The 13,103-nt window shown below is 33.0% G+C and overlaps 2 protein-coding genes across 5 annotated transcripts in view; one reads left to right on the forward strand and one right to left on the reverse strand.

Annotated features, from left to right (window-relative positions):
- Nucleotides 1-13,103, forward strand: part of LOC140045095 (cytosolic acyl coenzyme A thioester hydrolase-like) — a 30,318-nt gene that overhangs the window by 8,880 nt on the left and 8,335 nt on the right. Inside the window, exons 1-3 of one of the 4 annotated variants that reach the window (XM_072089845.1) lie at nt 9,148-9,270; nt 9,465-9,577; nt 11,316-11,436. In XM_072089845.1, the coding sequence (XP_071945946.1) occupies nt 9,534-9,577; nt 11,316-11,436 (165 nt within the window). In that variant the 5' untranslated portion in view covers nt 9,148-9,270; nt 9,465-9,533. Of the gene's footprint in view, nt 1-9,147; nt 9,271-9,302; nt 9,578-11,315; nt 11,437-13,103 lie in introns of those variants that run through there. The other 3 variants (XM_072089846.1, XM_072089848.1, XM_072089847.1) reach the window with 3 other exon arrangements.
- LOC140045096 (uncharacterized) lies at nt 197-8,968 on the reverse strand. Its single transcript, XM_072089849.1, has 4 exons — nt 8,188-8,968; nt 2,212-2,352; nt 1,502-1,682; nt 197-910 (listed from the first exon to the last, which is right to left on the reverse strand). Exons 1-4 carry the CDS (start codon nt 8,540-8,542, stop codon nt 664-666), a joined length of 924 nt encoding a protein of 307 aa, XP_071945950.1. The 5' UTR covers nt 8,543-8,968; the 3' UTR covers nt 197-663.

The raw sequence follows: 13,103 nt of genomic DNA on the forward strand, positions 1-13,103 counted from the left end.
TATACTAATTCAATATTTGAATACATTTTAAAGCATGTTTTTTTTAATTTAAAATAACATTTTCTAAATTTATAATTTGGCATTAAAAAATCAATTTTAGATCAAATATTTACATACTTTGCTATAAACACAAAACTAAAAACGAACTTTAAAGATTTGAAATGATATAAACATCATTTTTATAAAAACAGCTGCAAACACAATTTATTCGCAAATTATAATGAATATAATTGTTTCATATAATAATGCTTAAAAAAAAATGTATATACACAATGTACCGATAGAGGGAAATGGCAAACATATGTCTACAGTTGGTATAAAATCATATTAAACCGCTGGGAGTGATAATTTTTCATTTTTTTACATGGAGTGAACTTGGCCTAGTCTCTGTGCATTGTTTCTGCACTTTAATATGTAAAGTTGCTCTTGTTGAGTTTTCAATTGATATTTTAAAATAAATGTGTTCATATTTACCTAAGCTAGCTAGAAAGGAAAGAGGCATTGTAAAAAGTTTTTTTTTATACATTTGTGTACATGCTTTTAACTCCACCCCATACAAAAACCCATACAAAAACATTGTAAGATACTTTGCTTACAATCTACACCCAAACTTTCCAATTTGTAGTGACGTCATCATGGTTCCCCATTTCCCTCTATTTACTTTTATAATGCTTTGACAACTTCTGATAACAAAGCTGGATAGTTTTGATCGAAGGTCAATGATGGCAGTGACAAGATGTTGTCACCGTCCTTGACAGACACAACAGAGAGTTGCGCAAGAGGCGTCGCCTGTTGGTTGCCTCCCATTTCAAGGGATAAACTCGGTAAAAGACTTTCAACAGATTGCACCATGAATGGGTCATCGCCTAGAAGATTCTTGTTTCTCTCTACTCTATTTACTCGCTTCGGTCTGAAAAATAAAATGATATGAGATGAGTTACAGGATTGTCCTCCAAAAGCATTAATTAATAAAATCAGACTTTGAATAAGCCATTTTGTAATTTTAATCAAGTTAATCATAAAAAAACAAAAAATCAAATCAAATAAATGGTTACATTTAAACAAAACCCATTGGTTGGCAGCCAATTTGACCACTTTTTACTTTAAATTGCATAGCTAAATAATTTTTTTTAATCCAGCAAAGTTGTAAATAACTATTTATGTGACATTTAATGGCATATTCAATCAAACATTTTTTCAAGGGGACAATATATCTTTAACAACGATGTAGGCTATACTGTATATCTTGAAAGGGTGTATTTCTATGCTATACCAATGATAAGATTATGTAACTAACAACAATCAATCCAATTCAGTTATGAACTGACTTACATTACTAGAACTTAAAATCTCTAATAACCGAGTTGTTTTTATGTATTGTTTATTTTGGTGACAGTTACTGTAGGGTAAAGAATAATTTGTATTAAATACATCCATTCAAACTATCCTACAACATTAAATGTCCTGTTCCTGCTATGCATCTACTGTCCCTATACTTTACCTTCCTCTCTTAATTGTAGCAGGTTTCTTTTCTACTTCGACAACATCAAATAACCGAAAGAGTAGGTCTGTATTTGCTACAGTGGTTTTAATTGTTTTAATGGGGCACCGTGAATGTTTTAGTTCTTTCATTTCTTCTGGCTTTTTCTCCCTTTCTTCTGGTGGTGTTACTGGTCTCACCTCTGTAAATATGAAAATGTATACACTTTTCAACAAGTTTGCTAAAAATAAATTATACCATGTACTAATAAAAAATAATATTTCCGAGGGGCAAGCTTAAAGTATGTTTATGATACTTGTTTGGTCACAGAGATTCGTAAGGCATAAATGCTTTTCAAAATTACCATATTTACATATTGCAATGTTATACAGTATAAGGAATTACTGCCTCATTGAGTCATACTGTAGGCCTAGTTTTTATTGTTGGTCAAATAAATAAATGAATGAAATGAGCTCTGCCTACACTATCAAACTTTATCTGACAAAAAATGTGTGGTGCCCATAATAATATTGACACCATGACATCATATCACTACCGTCCATAATTTGGCACATCGCACTCTTTTTGTCAAACTAGTTAGACAGAGCTTAGAGTTCATATTATTTGATTAAAAAAAATACATGGATTGATTCTTTGTTGCATACACACACACAAAGAAAAAACAAAATGTAGCATGCAATACAGTACTGTAGATGAAAACATAAGTTTACCACTTAGATCCTCGTTCGTTTTCTCGTGTTTCCATAGAGGAGGGAGAACTGTGTAGTTAGAACCTGGGGGTAACATAGTAGGATTATTAGGCTGTTGCCAGAAGGATTGTGGTAAAGCACGTCTTCGCATTGGCATCGGTTCTATATAAATGAGAATAAGTTGAAAATTAAAATATTGTAGTTAAAGATTGACCTCCTGAAAAAAAAAATGCACCATCAAAATGTCACATAATAGTCACTTGACCAAAAATAGGATAACACATTATTTAAATGAAAACAAAAATTAAATGTTGTTGTAAACTGGAAACTCCCTAGAAGATCTTGTTAAGTTTAACTGTTTATTGGTGACATTGAATAACTTTATTAAAACTACAAAATGACCTATATTCAAAGTGTTATTCTATTCATCTTTATTATTCATGTATTTTTTTTTTGGTTGGGGGAGGGGGGAGAGTGTGGTTGTAATACATCTTTAAATAGGCATTATGATTTCAAGAAATTATGAAATACTGGTAACAAATTTATAATTTAACCAACTACATGCATTACAAGTGTCAAATGACATAATATTTGTTATAATAAGATAGCTTTTGTGTTAATACAAGGAAAAGAGGTTTGTTAAGTGTAAATCAATAAATTCATTTTAACAATTACTGAGTTAGTCAACAAGACTAGAGATTCAGTGTATGCAAACACAATTAATAGACAAGTTCTATTTCCTCTGAAATATGATGTAAGAAGCATTTTTGGGTAGAAGCTGGGATCCACTTGATTTAGGATATTTCGACCTCGCTGATTACGAATATGGCGGATCCCAAGCGAAATTCGGCCATCTAAGCCCTTAATTTGCATAATTAAAAATGGCGGCCATTTTTTATAATTACCCTATATCTCGAGAACCACTAGTCACAGATAATTAATTTTGGTGTCAAAATGTTTTAAATATATGTTTTTATATTCACTTTAATGACACATTTTCTCAAAAAATTGATGCAAGTCGTATTTCTGACATTTTGACCTTTGACCTTGATTTATCGTATCTCAGTAACCAATAATCGGAGAGACACGAAATAGGGCTCAAATTGTTCAGAAACTATACATTCTTATTTATTATAATGAAATGTTTTTACAAAAAATGGCCGATTCTACAACTATTGACCTTTGAACTATTAGTCAAATATAATAATATAATAATAATATAACTTTGAAAATTGTGGTCTTATGAATTTTTTTTTCTTTTTAAATTGTTTAAAACATGTGTGTTTCTATACAGTCTAATGGCACATTTTGTACAAGAATGGCCGATAGTATGGTTATTGACCTTTAAACTACAGCATAGGCCTACTGTATACTGAATATAATATAATATAATTGCATAACTATGAAATTATTTATACTCAATAATAATTAGTAAAATTATAAAATTCACTGCCATCAAATATGATGTGTTATGATTTATATAGATTTAAAAAAAAATTGAACACGCAAGTTACATTTGTTGAAATTTAAAATTACCTGCCATCAATATGATGGAGTATGATTATAGATTTTTTAAAATGTGAACATGTCAGCTACATTTGGAAATTACCTGCCATCAATATGATGGATTATGATTATAGATTTAAAAAAGAATTTGAACACATAAGCTACATTAGAAAATTACCTGCCATCAATATGATGGATTATGATTATAGATTTAAAAAAGGATTTGAACACGTCAGCTACATTTGGAAATTACCTGCCATCAATATGATGGATTATGATTGTATAGTACCAGCCATCAATATGATGGATTATGATTATAGAATTAAAAAAGAATTTGAACACGTCAGCCACATTTGGAAATTTGGAAATTACCTGCCATCAATATGATGGATTATAATTGTATAGGTTTGAAAGAATAGTGAACACGTAAGCTACATTGGGAATGAACATGTTAAGGGCATCAGTTTTGATCATTCATGCAAAGGTTTCCGTCATCTTTAGCGTTGTTACAGTAGCATATTAAAGCTGTACATGGTAGTTTTGACTTTTTGCACCTACATCTATATGGTTATGCATCGTGTCTTGCATCCACAATAAATCATCTCTAACGAAGCAGTAGGAATAGCTTCATTTTTCAGAAGCACTGGTTGAAGTTTACCATTAGATAGCTCCCAACCAAAATATGTTGGTGATGGCAAATGCTGGATTGGCGATACAGCTTTTTTCAATACGAGTGCTTGGAAGTGTGCTCTTTTTATATGATGCTGGTGCACTGCATCGCTTGTTGGAGGTAATTTTTTTTTTTTTAAACATGGCATGCCTAACTTAAAACTGTCGATAAAGGACACCACCAGACAAAGATGAACCAAAACACAGAGACCAATTCGTCGAATTATAGAAAGTGGTGAAATACCGCTGCCAAATTGCTGGTCAAACTTGTTGGCATTACAAGATAATAATGCAGATCTGACACGATTTCTATCAGAGGAGTTGATTCGTCAAGCTCCTATAGACAAAGAAATTGTCACAGCTGGTGGATTTATGAAAGAATCAGTTGTTAAATCATCAAAATTGTACACGAATACGTTGTCTCTGGTCAGACCATGAAGAATCGGACACGAGACTTGTCATGCTGCCAATGTCCGATACGACACAGTTGTAGTTGCTTCTAGGGATACAGACGTACTAGTGATTCTAGTGTCTCACTACCAAAGCATGGTATCCAAATGGATGATGACAGGGACATCCAAAAAAAGAAAGTATCTATAAAAGACATTTTTCAAGCCTTGCCCGAGGGTTCTGCAAAAGCACTGTTTCCATTCCACACTATTAGTGGATGCGATACTACCTCATATCCAGGGAAGAGTTAAATTATATTAATACATACATACAGTAATTTAACTCTTCACTGCTCATATCTAAGTGGTCACTCAAAGGCATCGGCATGGGAAGTATTAAAAAAAGGTATGAACTAATTAAAGACCTGGGAGAAAACCTATCAGTGACCAAGTTATTATGAAATCGGAAAGATTCATTTGCTACGTTTACGGTGTTGGTCAAGTTAAAAGTACCAATAAAGTTAGGCTTTAAAAAAAAAAGGCATTACCTCCAACAAGCGATGCAGTGCACCAACATATAAAAAGAGCACACTTCCAAGCACTCGTATGGAAAAAAGCTGTATCGCCAATCCAGCATTTGCCATCACCAACATATTTTGGTTGGGAGCTATCTAATGGTAAACTTCAACCAGTGCTTCTGAAAAATGAAGCTATTCCTACTGCTTCGTTAGAGATGATTTATTGTGGATGCAAGACACGATACATAACCTGCCAATAGATGTAGGTGCAAGAAGTCAAAACTACCATGTACAGCTTTATGCCGCTGTAACAACGCTAAAGATGACGGAAACCTTTGCATGAATGATCTTAACTGATGCCCTTAACATGTTCATTCCAAATGTAGCTTACGTACGTGTTCACATTTTCTTTTAAATCTATACAATCATAATCCATCATATTGATGGCAAGTAATTTTCAAATGTAGCTTACGTGTTCAAATTCTTTTTTAAATCTATAATCATAATCCATCATATTGATGGCAGGTACTATACAATCATAATCCATGCATCATATTGATGGCAGGTAATTTCCAAATTTCCAAATGTAGCTTACGTGTTCAAATTCTTTTTAAAATCTATAATCATAATCCATCATATTGATGGCAGGTAATTTCCCAATTTCCAAATGTAGCTGACGTGTTCAAATTCTTTTTTAATTCTATAATCATAATCCATCATATTGATGGCAGGTACTATACAATCATAATCCATCATATTGATGGCAGGTAATTTCCAAATTTCCAAATGTAGCTGACGTGTTCAAATTCTTTTTTAAATCTATAATCATAATCCATCATATTGATAGCAGGTAATTTTCTAATGTAGGTTACGTGTTCAAATTTTTATTTAAATCTATAATCATAATCCATCATATTGATGGCAGGTAATTTCCAAATGTAGCTGACATGTTCACATTTTAGAAAATCTAAAGCACACTCCATCATATTGATGGCAGGTAATTTCAAATTTCAAATTTCAAAAAATGTAACTTGCGTATTCAAATTCCTTTTTAAATCTATATAAATCATAACACATCATATTTGATGGCAGTGAATTTTATAATGTTACTAATTATTATTGTGTATAAATAATTTCATAGTTATGCAATTATATTATATTTAGTATACAGTAGGCCTATGCTGTAGTTAAAAGGTCAATAACCACACTATCGGCCATTCTTGTACAAAATATGCCATTAGACTGGATAGAAACACACATGTTTTAAACAATTTAAAAAGAAAAAAAAATTCATAAGACCACAATTTTCAAAGTTATATTATTATTATATTATTATATTTGACTAATAGTTCAAAGGTCAATAGTTGTAGAATCGGCCATTTTTTGTAAAAACATTTCATTATAATAAATATGAATGTATAGTTTCTGAACAATTTGAGCCCTATTTCGTGTCTCTCCGATTATTGGTTACTGAGATACGATAAATCAAGGTCAAAGGTCAAAATGTCAGAAATACGACTTGCATCAATTTTTTGAGAAAATGTGTCATTAAAGTGAATATAAAACCATATATTTAAAACATTTTGACACCAAAATTAATTATCTGTGACTAGTGGTTCTCGAGATATAGGGTAATTATAAAAAATGGCCGCCATTTTTAATTATGCAAATTAAGGGCTTAGATGGCCGAATTTCGCTTGGGATCCGCCATATTCGTAATCAGCGAGGTCGAAATATCCTAAACCAAGTGGATCCCAGCTTCTACCCAAAAATGCTTCTTGATTCGTTTTCTAGGCCGTTTTTTGAGAAATGGAACCTGTCTATAAGAGCTATTCTATCATACAGTCTGTGAATAGTGTTGAAGTGGATGGAAAGGGAAGATAAGTTGTGAAAATGTGTCTAGAGAAGGGGTGGGGCCAACCCTAGACATACAAAAGGGTGCCTGGAAGTAGGGGTTGGAAGGGGGGGGGGGAATGCCGGGATGAAGAAATATAAAAATAACGAGTATGTTGACGATAATGTCGATGAAGAAAACAGATGATGAAGATGATGTAGGTTGTTGGTGCTGATGTTAATGGAGGAGTATGATGTTGATGGAGGAGTATGATGTTGATGACGAAGAAGATGTACGTATGATGTTGATGGAAGAGTAGATGTTGATGATGATGATGTATGTTGTTGATGATGTTGATGGCCAGAGTAGATGTTGATGTAGATGATGATGTATTGTATGTTGTTGATATTGGTGAAGATCAAGTATGGTGTCGTTGAAAGATGATGATGTATGTTGTTGATGGAAGAGTTGATGTTGTTGATGATGATGATGTATGTTGTTGATGTTGATGAAGATCAAGTATGGTGTCGTTGAAAGATGATGATGTATGTTGTTGATGATGATGTTGATGGAAGAGTACATGATGTCGTTGAAGCTGATGATGATGTTGTTGATGAAGACGATGTTGTTGATGATGATGTTGATGGAAGAGTATGATGTCGTTGAAGATGATGATGAAGTTGTTGATGAAGAGACGATGTTGTTGATGATAATGTTGATGGAGGAGTATGATGTCGTTGAAGATGATGATGTTGTTGATGATGTTGACGATGAAGATGATGATGATATGACGTTATTGGTGATGATGTTGATGGAAGATGAGGATTATGATGCCAAATTTTCTTGATGAATATGAGATTGATGATGTTGGTAATAATTTCAATGTAGTTGATTGATAATGATGATGTTCCTGTTGATGATACAGTATATGCTGTTTTATGTCAATGATTTTGATGGTCTTGATTTATGATGAAGATGTTCAATGTTGATGATGACAAATATCAGTTTCAACTAATATTTGTTTAAATTGATACTAATTAACATAATTTGCTATTAGTTTCAGCGATATTTCATACAGTACCTCTTTTCTGTTTTATCTGTCTGTTAGACCCATCCTTTTTAATTTCCTCCTTTGAAAGAGACGAGGCTGTATGTGCATTGTTATTGTTATCATTTGCTGATAATGACTGCAGCCTTAATTTTTTCTTAGTTTTTAAAACATCTTGCTTTTTTAACTTTATATCTTTTCCATGGTAGGTAAATCCCGGTGGTCGGACATAGATCGGACCACTCGATGTACTGCTGCTGGGTGATAAGGGGGCTTTGCTATCATGATCGGATGCATCTCCTTCATCAGAACTTATACTGAGAGGTGCGGTTGGTCGCCTTTTGCCACCACTCCCATACCTCACCTCATCAGAATTTTGATCAGTCATTTCTCAAAAAGAGTCACATTGCATTGAAATTAAAACAATAAAGAAGTAAAATATAATCCTCTGTTTAGCTCTTTACATTTCACATTTTCGTTTGATTTGATTCTTCTGTTTGATCTAATCGAATTTAGCATCGGACACTAACATTAATGATTGAGGAGAGCAATTCCTCCGTATTGAAAATTCCGTCTCGTGCACACCAAACAACAGAGTCTAGTCTAGAGAGGTGGCTCATCAATATCAATGACAATTATTGTTATCCATGGGCTCATCACAAAATGAAGTTGCATACATCTATACTATATCACCGTTTAATAGATACACAAAGACAATGTGTTGACAATCCACTGTTCTATAATTTATATATTTTCATCTAATAATAAAACAAAGGATACATTTGCAAAAGATGAACAGTACAACGCAGCCATATTTTCATTTTTTCCGCGAGATGAGTGTTGTTGTGTATAAACAATTCAGTTACTAAGTCCTGAGTTTCAACTCTATGACCCTTAGCAATTAGATGATCTCAATTCTGATTGGTCAATGATAACGTCATTAAGTTTAGTTGCTGACTTCACGGCTCACTGAACACGTCACACAATCCAACAACCGAGACGAAAAGTAACTTCACGCGATGATCCGCTGTGTTATAAAATTATTGTATTCATAATATAAATGTAAAGAAAGGCCAAACAAGAGCACAGAAGAGTTTACGAGTTTAATCTGAATTGGTAATATATAAATATATGTAATGCCTAGATTGGTATGGTCGACTGATTATTCAGTTGTCTTTCAATGTTTAAAAACATCGTTTGCAGCCAAGCAATTTAGGCCTGCTGTACGCTGTTTGCGAACGAAAACACCGGCGTTAGAAGCGGCCAGGTTGTCGCCTTGTCTTTCTGCTACTAGTGCTTGTATATTTCAGAAGTTCCAGCCTAGGCCTAGAAGATTTTTTTCTCAAGTATCGTGGAACCTTGATGATTGGGTAGTGAAAATGATGCATGAAGACCACGATGAATGTGACGTGCAAATCTGCAGGTATGATTAGACTAGCCTACTACTAACTAAGGCTAGTTAGTAAGTTAGGCTTATTTATTTTCAGTATTGACTATTGTATTGGTCATTTTTTGTTTTGAATCTAGGCCTAGCTAGTTAGGCCTATTGTAATTAACGTGCATCATTAGACATGGATTTACATTTGTTCTGTCTGTATGTTTGTTTTTGTTTTTTATATTGCAAAATAATTGGTCAACAAATGGGCTTTTATCCATGGCTCCACATTGTGTTTATTATGTTGCTTGTTTTGTTGAGCATACTGTACATTTAGTCTAGTTTACTGCACTAACTGCGGGTCAGTCTAATTACCGAAAACAACCAAAAATAACCGAAAACAAACCAAAAACAAAATAGAAAAATCTAAATACAGAAAACAAATTTGTATAATATTTTTGTTAATGTCGCCCTCTACTGATGGGTGTTTTTAAAGCTAAGACCATGTAGAGAGAAAACCGCGCACGCAAATGCCAAGGAAGATCCTACCAAATGGTAGTGTGCACAAAATACAACTCAAAATTGTACAAATTCATTGCGTTTTCGTCACTTACAATAATGCACTTGTTAATTGCATGACCCACTATACCACCCCCGGGAGAGGTCATTTATCCGATGTGCGTCATACCTTATGAATACCATGACGCATCTGTACGGAAATTGACACACCATCGTTTTTTTACGTACCCCTGCATCAGTAATTATTTGTAATACGGGGGTCGTATAGTGGGTCATACAATTGACAAATGTGCATAAGTTAATACTGAAGTGCAGATTAAGGATAAAAAAGTTATTTTATAACTACGGTAATTTTTACAGATTTTATTGTGAATCCTTTTTTTAAGTATTTATAGTCCGTAATGTTATCAATATTCTTAAAATATCATTTTTGTATTATTATCTTTGAAAATCTATAATTAAGTTGATCATGATTAACGTACTCACAATTAATTTGAGGAGTACAGTACATGCGTTGGTTTCTGGATCTAAAATTGAAAGACTAAAATCAAAATATGTAAAGATTCTGTAAGTAAATGCGGTGTTATCATTGATTGATTGTACGATTTTTAATTGTATTTTATGCACACTTACCATTTCGTAAGGTCTTCCTTGGCTTTTGCGCACTCTTCTCTGGCATGGTCTTAGCTCTAGAAACACCTATCAGTAGAGGGTAACATTTAAAGCAAATTATACAAATTTGTTTTCGGTATTTAGATTATTTCTTGTTTGTTTTCGGTTGGTTTTCGGTTGTTTTCGGTTGTTTTCGGTTATTAGACTGACCGCTAACTGCAACTTGGTGTGGCTCTATTCACTTATCAAACAATAGTGAGCTATTTCCCTTATAAAAAATTGTTTACATTGTTTTAATGCCATTTTAATGTCATTGTCACATTTATAGTTAACTGTCATTTAAAGCAACAATAGTCAAATTATCTGTCAGGTTTCTGGTTAAATTTAACCGTTTATTTTTTCTACGGAAGTGAATAACTGCATTGATGGCCTACAGTATATAAAGTCTGATTTTATTAATCTTTATTTTTCATGTTTGTTGGAACAATACATCTTAATAGTAATAAATATTTCACTGAAGTCAAAAGATATCACTTAACCAAAATCTTTTTCTGACAAACAAATTGACTATTTTTTGCTTGAAGGTAATCCTTATTGGTAAGTTAAGCTGAAATAAAAATTTCTGAAGATGTGAGTCAAATGTTGTATTTTGCAGATTAATGAAACCAGATGATGCAAATATTGCTGGCAATGTGCATGGTGGTATCATCTTGAATATGATTGAAGAAGCGGGAATTATTGCCAGCACAAGACATTGTAACAACCCATCTCACAAGGTATGATGTCATGGACAGACGAACATTGATGTTTCCAGTATTGCCCGAGAAACATCTTTCCATTCGTATTAATATTTTTACTTGTCATAAATACAGTTGAAATCCATTTAAAATGTCCAGATCATCTGGACGTGTACAGTCGTATGTCCACCAACAAAACCCCTTGACCTTTGTGGAGACCATCCACAATATCCATATGGCCTAAACCATTAAAAAAAGCAGCGCTAACATTTTGAATGCCCAGTATCGTCTTTTGTTATTTGTTTGTTTTAATGTTTTAGGTAGTCGTGCCTCGTAGATTTACGTTTGTTCTGTCTGTGTATGTTTTGTTTGTTTTATATGGAAAAAATAATTTTTGAATGCCCAGTAGAACAATTACGGATGGCGCACATTACTGTAGGTTGATCAAATGTGATCAGTCAATGACAGCCTAGCTTTGTGTTGTGTGTGGGGTTACTGTCACTGTCTAACAAAAATTTACGCACAAAATGAAACATAACAAAATTACATTCATGATGATGTGATAATTAATCTCAACAACAACAATCCTCCAATCAAATGACAAGAATCTATAATTAGCTGTGTTATTCAGACCTTTATTTGAACTTTGTTTATGACGTCAGCAATTTTTAAAATTCTATCATAAATTCACAATTTTTCAATGAAACTCAACAAAAGTATACATCATAATGGGAAAACTTCCTTAAAAAAAACATACAGTAACCGATTACTAGTATGTTTGATATATTACTCCCACATTAATAATAATAATGACGAATTTAAAAATGTAAAAATCAGTTAAATCAGGGAATGGTGAATCTGGTAAAATATGTATTCAATGAAGCACCCCACTTTGAATAAACACATCACCACATGCATGCAATATTGTTAACTAACTCGTTTCTATATGTAGTAGAATTCATTGACTTCCACGATCTACAATTTACCAAGTATTTTTACTGTATTTCATCACTTCTTGATATTAATTGTTTTGTATTTTATCTTTAAAATTTATTTAGGGAATTTATTTGATACATGTTACCATATTGCACCCAAAATAAGTAATCGCCCCCTTGAATAAACATGCTTGTGGTTACAGTACACTTAGAATTGTTCTTATTTTGGGATGGGTCTTTCTTAGTTTGAATTACTATAAACTAGATGGTACGCTCGCTTCGCTCGCGTACCATCTAGGTCGTGCCCACAGATGGTTCTCGAATACATAATAATTTCAGCGTTAAAAAACTGGCGATTTCAAATGTACGTACCGCAGGACAATAATACATGTCGTTTACAGGAACGAATAAATAGACACTGTGATTTATGTACTGAACTAAAATTAGCACCCTGGGAATTACTTCCGAAAGAAAAACTTGTCACAAAATGAGACCAATTGTTTAAGTCAAATTTAAACAAACTTAATTTGTGTTTTGTATGTAACATTAGGGTTGAGGGATGGGAAAGAGGGATGGGAAAGAGGATGGGTGCAAAGAGGAACAATTGTTAAATATATTCTTTATCCATGTTAACGAAATATTAATTGTTTTCATGTTTTACAAATAATATACCACTAAACACAGTAAAACATTGCGATGTAATACTTTGTTGAAACTATCACCGTCCTAGTCGATTGAAATAGTATAGTACATGTAACGATACATCACTAC

The sequence above is a fragment of the Antedon mediterranea genome, chromosome 3, assembly GCF_964355755.1.
Source record: "Antedon mediterranea chromosome 3, ecAntMedi1.1, whole genome shotgun sequence".
Lineage (NCBI taxonomy): Eukaryota > Metazoa > Echinodermata > Crinoidea > Comatulida > Antedonidae > Antedon > Antedon mediterranea.

Coding starts and splice junctions, on each gene's coding strand:
- LOC140045096 (XM_072089849.1), bottom strand. CDS start 8,542: ATGACTGATCAAAATTCTGATGAGGTGAGGTATGGGAGTGGTGGCAAA. Junction 1,683..2,211: donor AACGAACGAGGATCTAAGTG/GTAAACTTATGT, acceptor TCATATTTACAG/AGGTGAGACCAGTAACACCA. Junction 911..1,501: donor GCTACAATTAAGAGAGGAAG/GTAAAGTATAGG, acceptor TTTATTTTTCAG/ACCGAAGCGAGTAAATAGAG.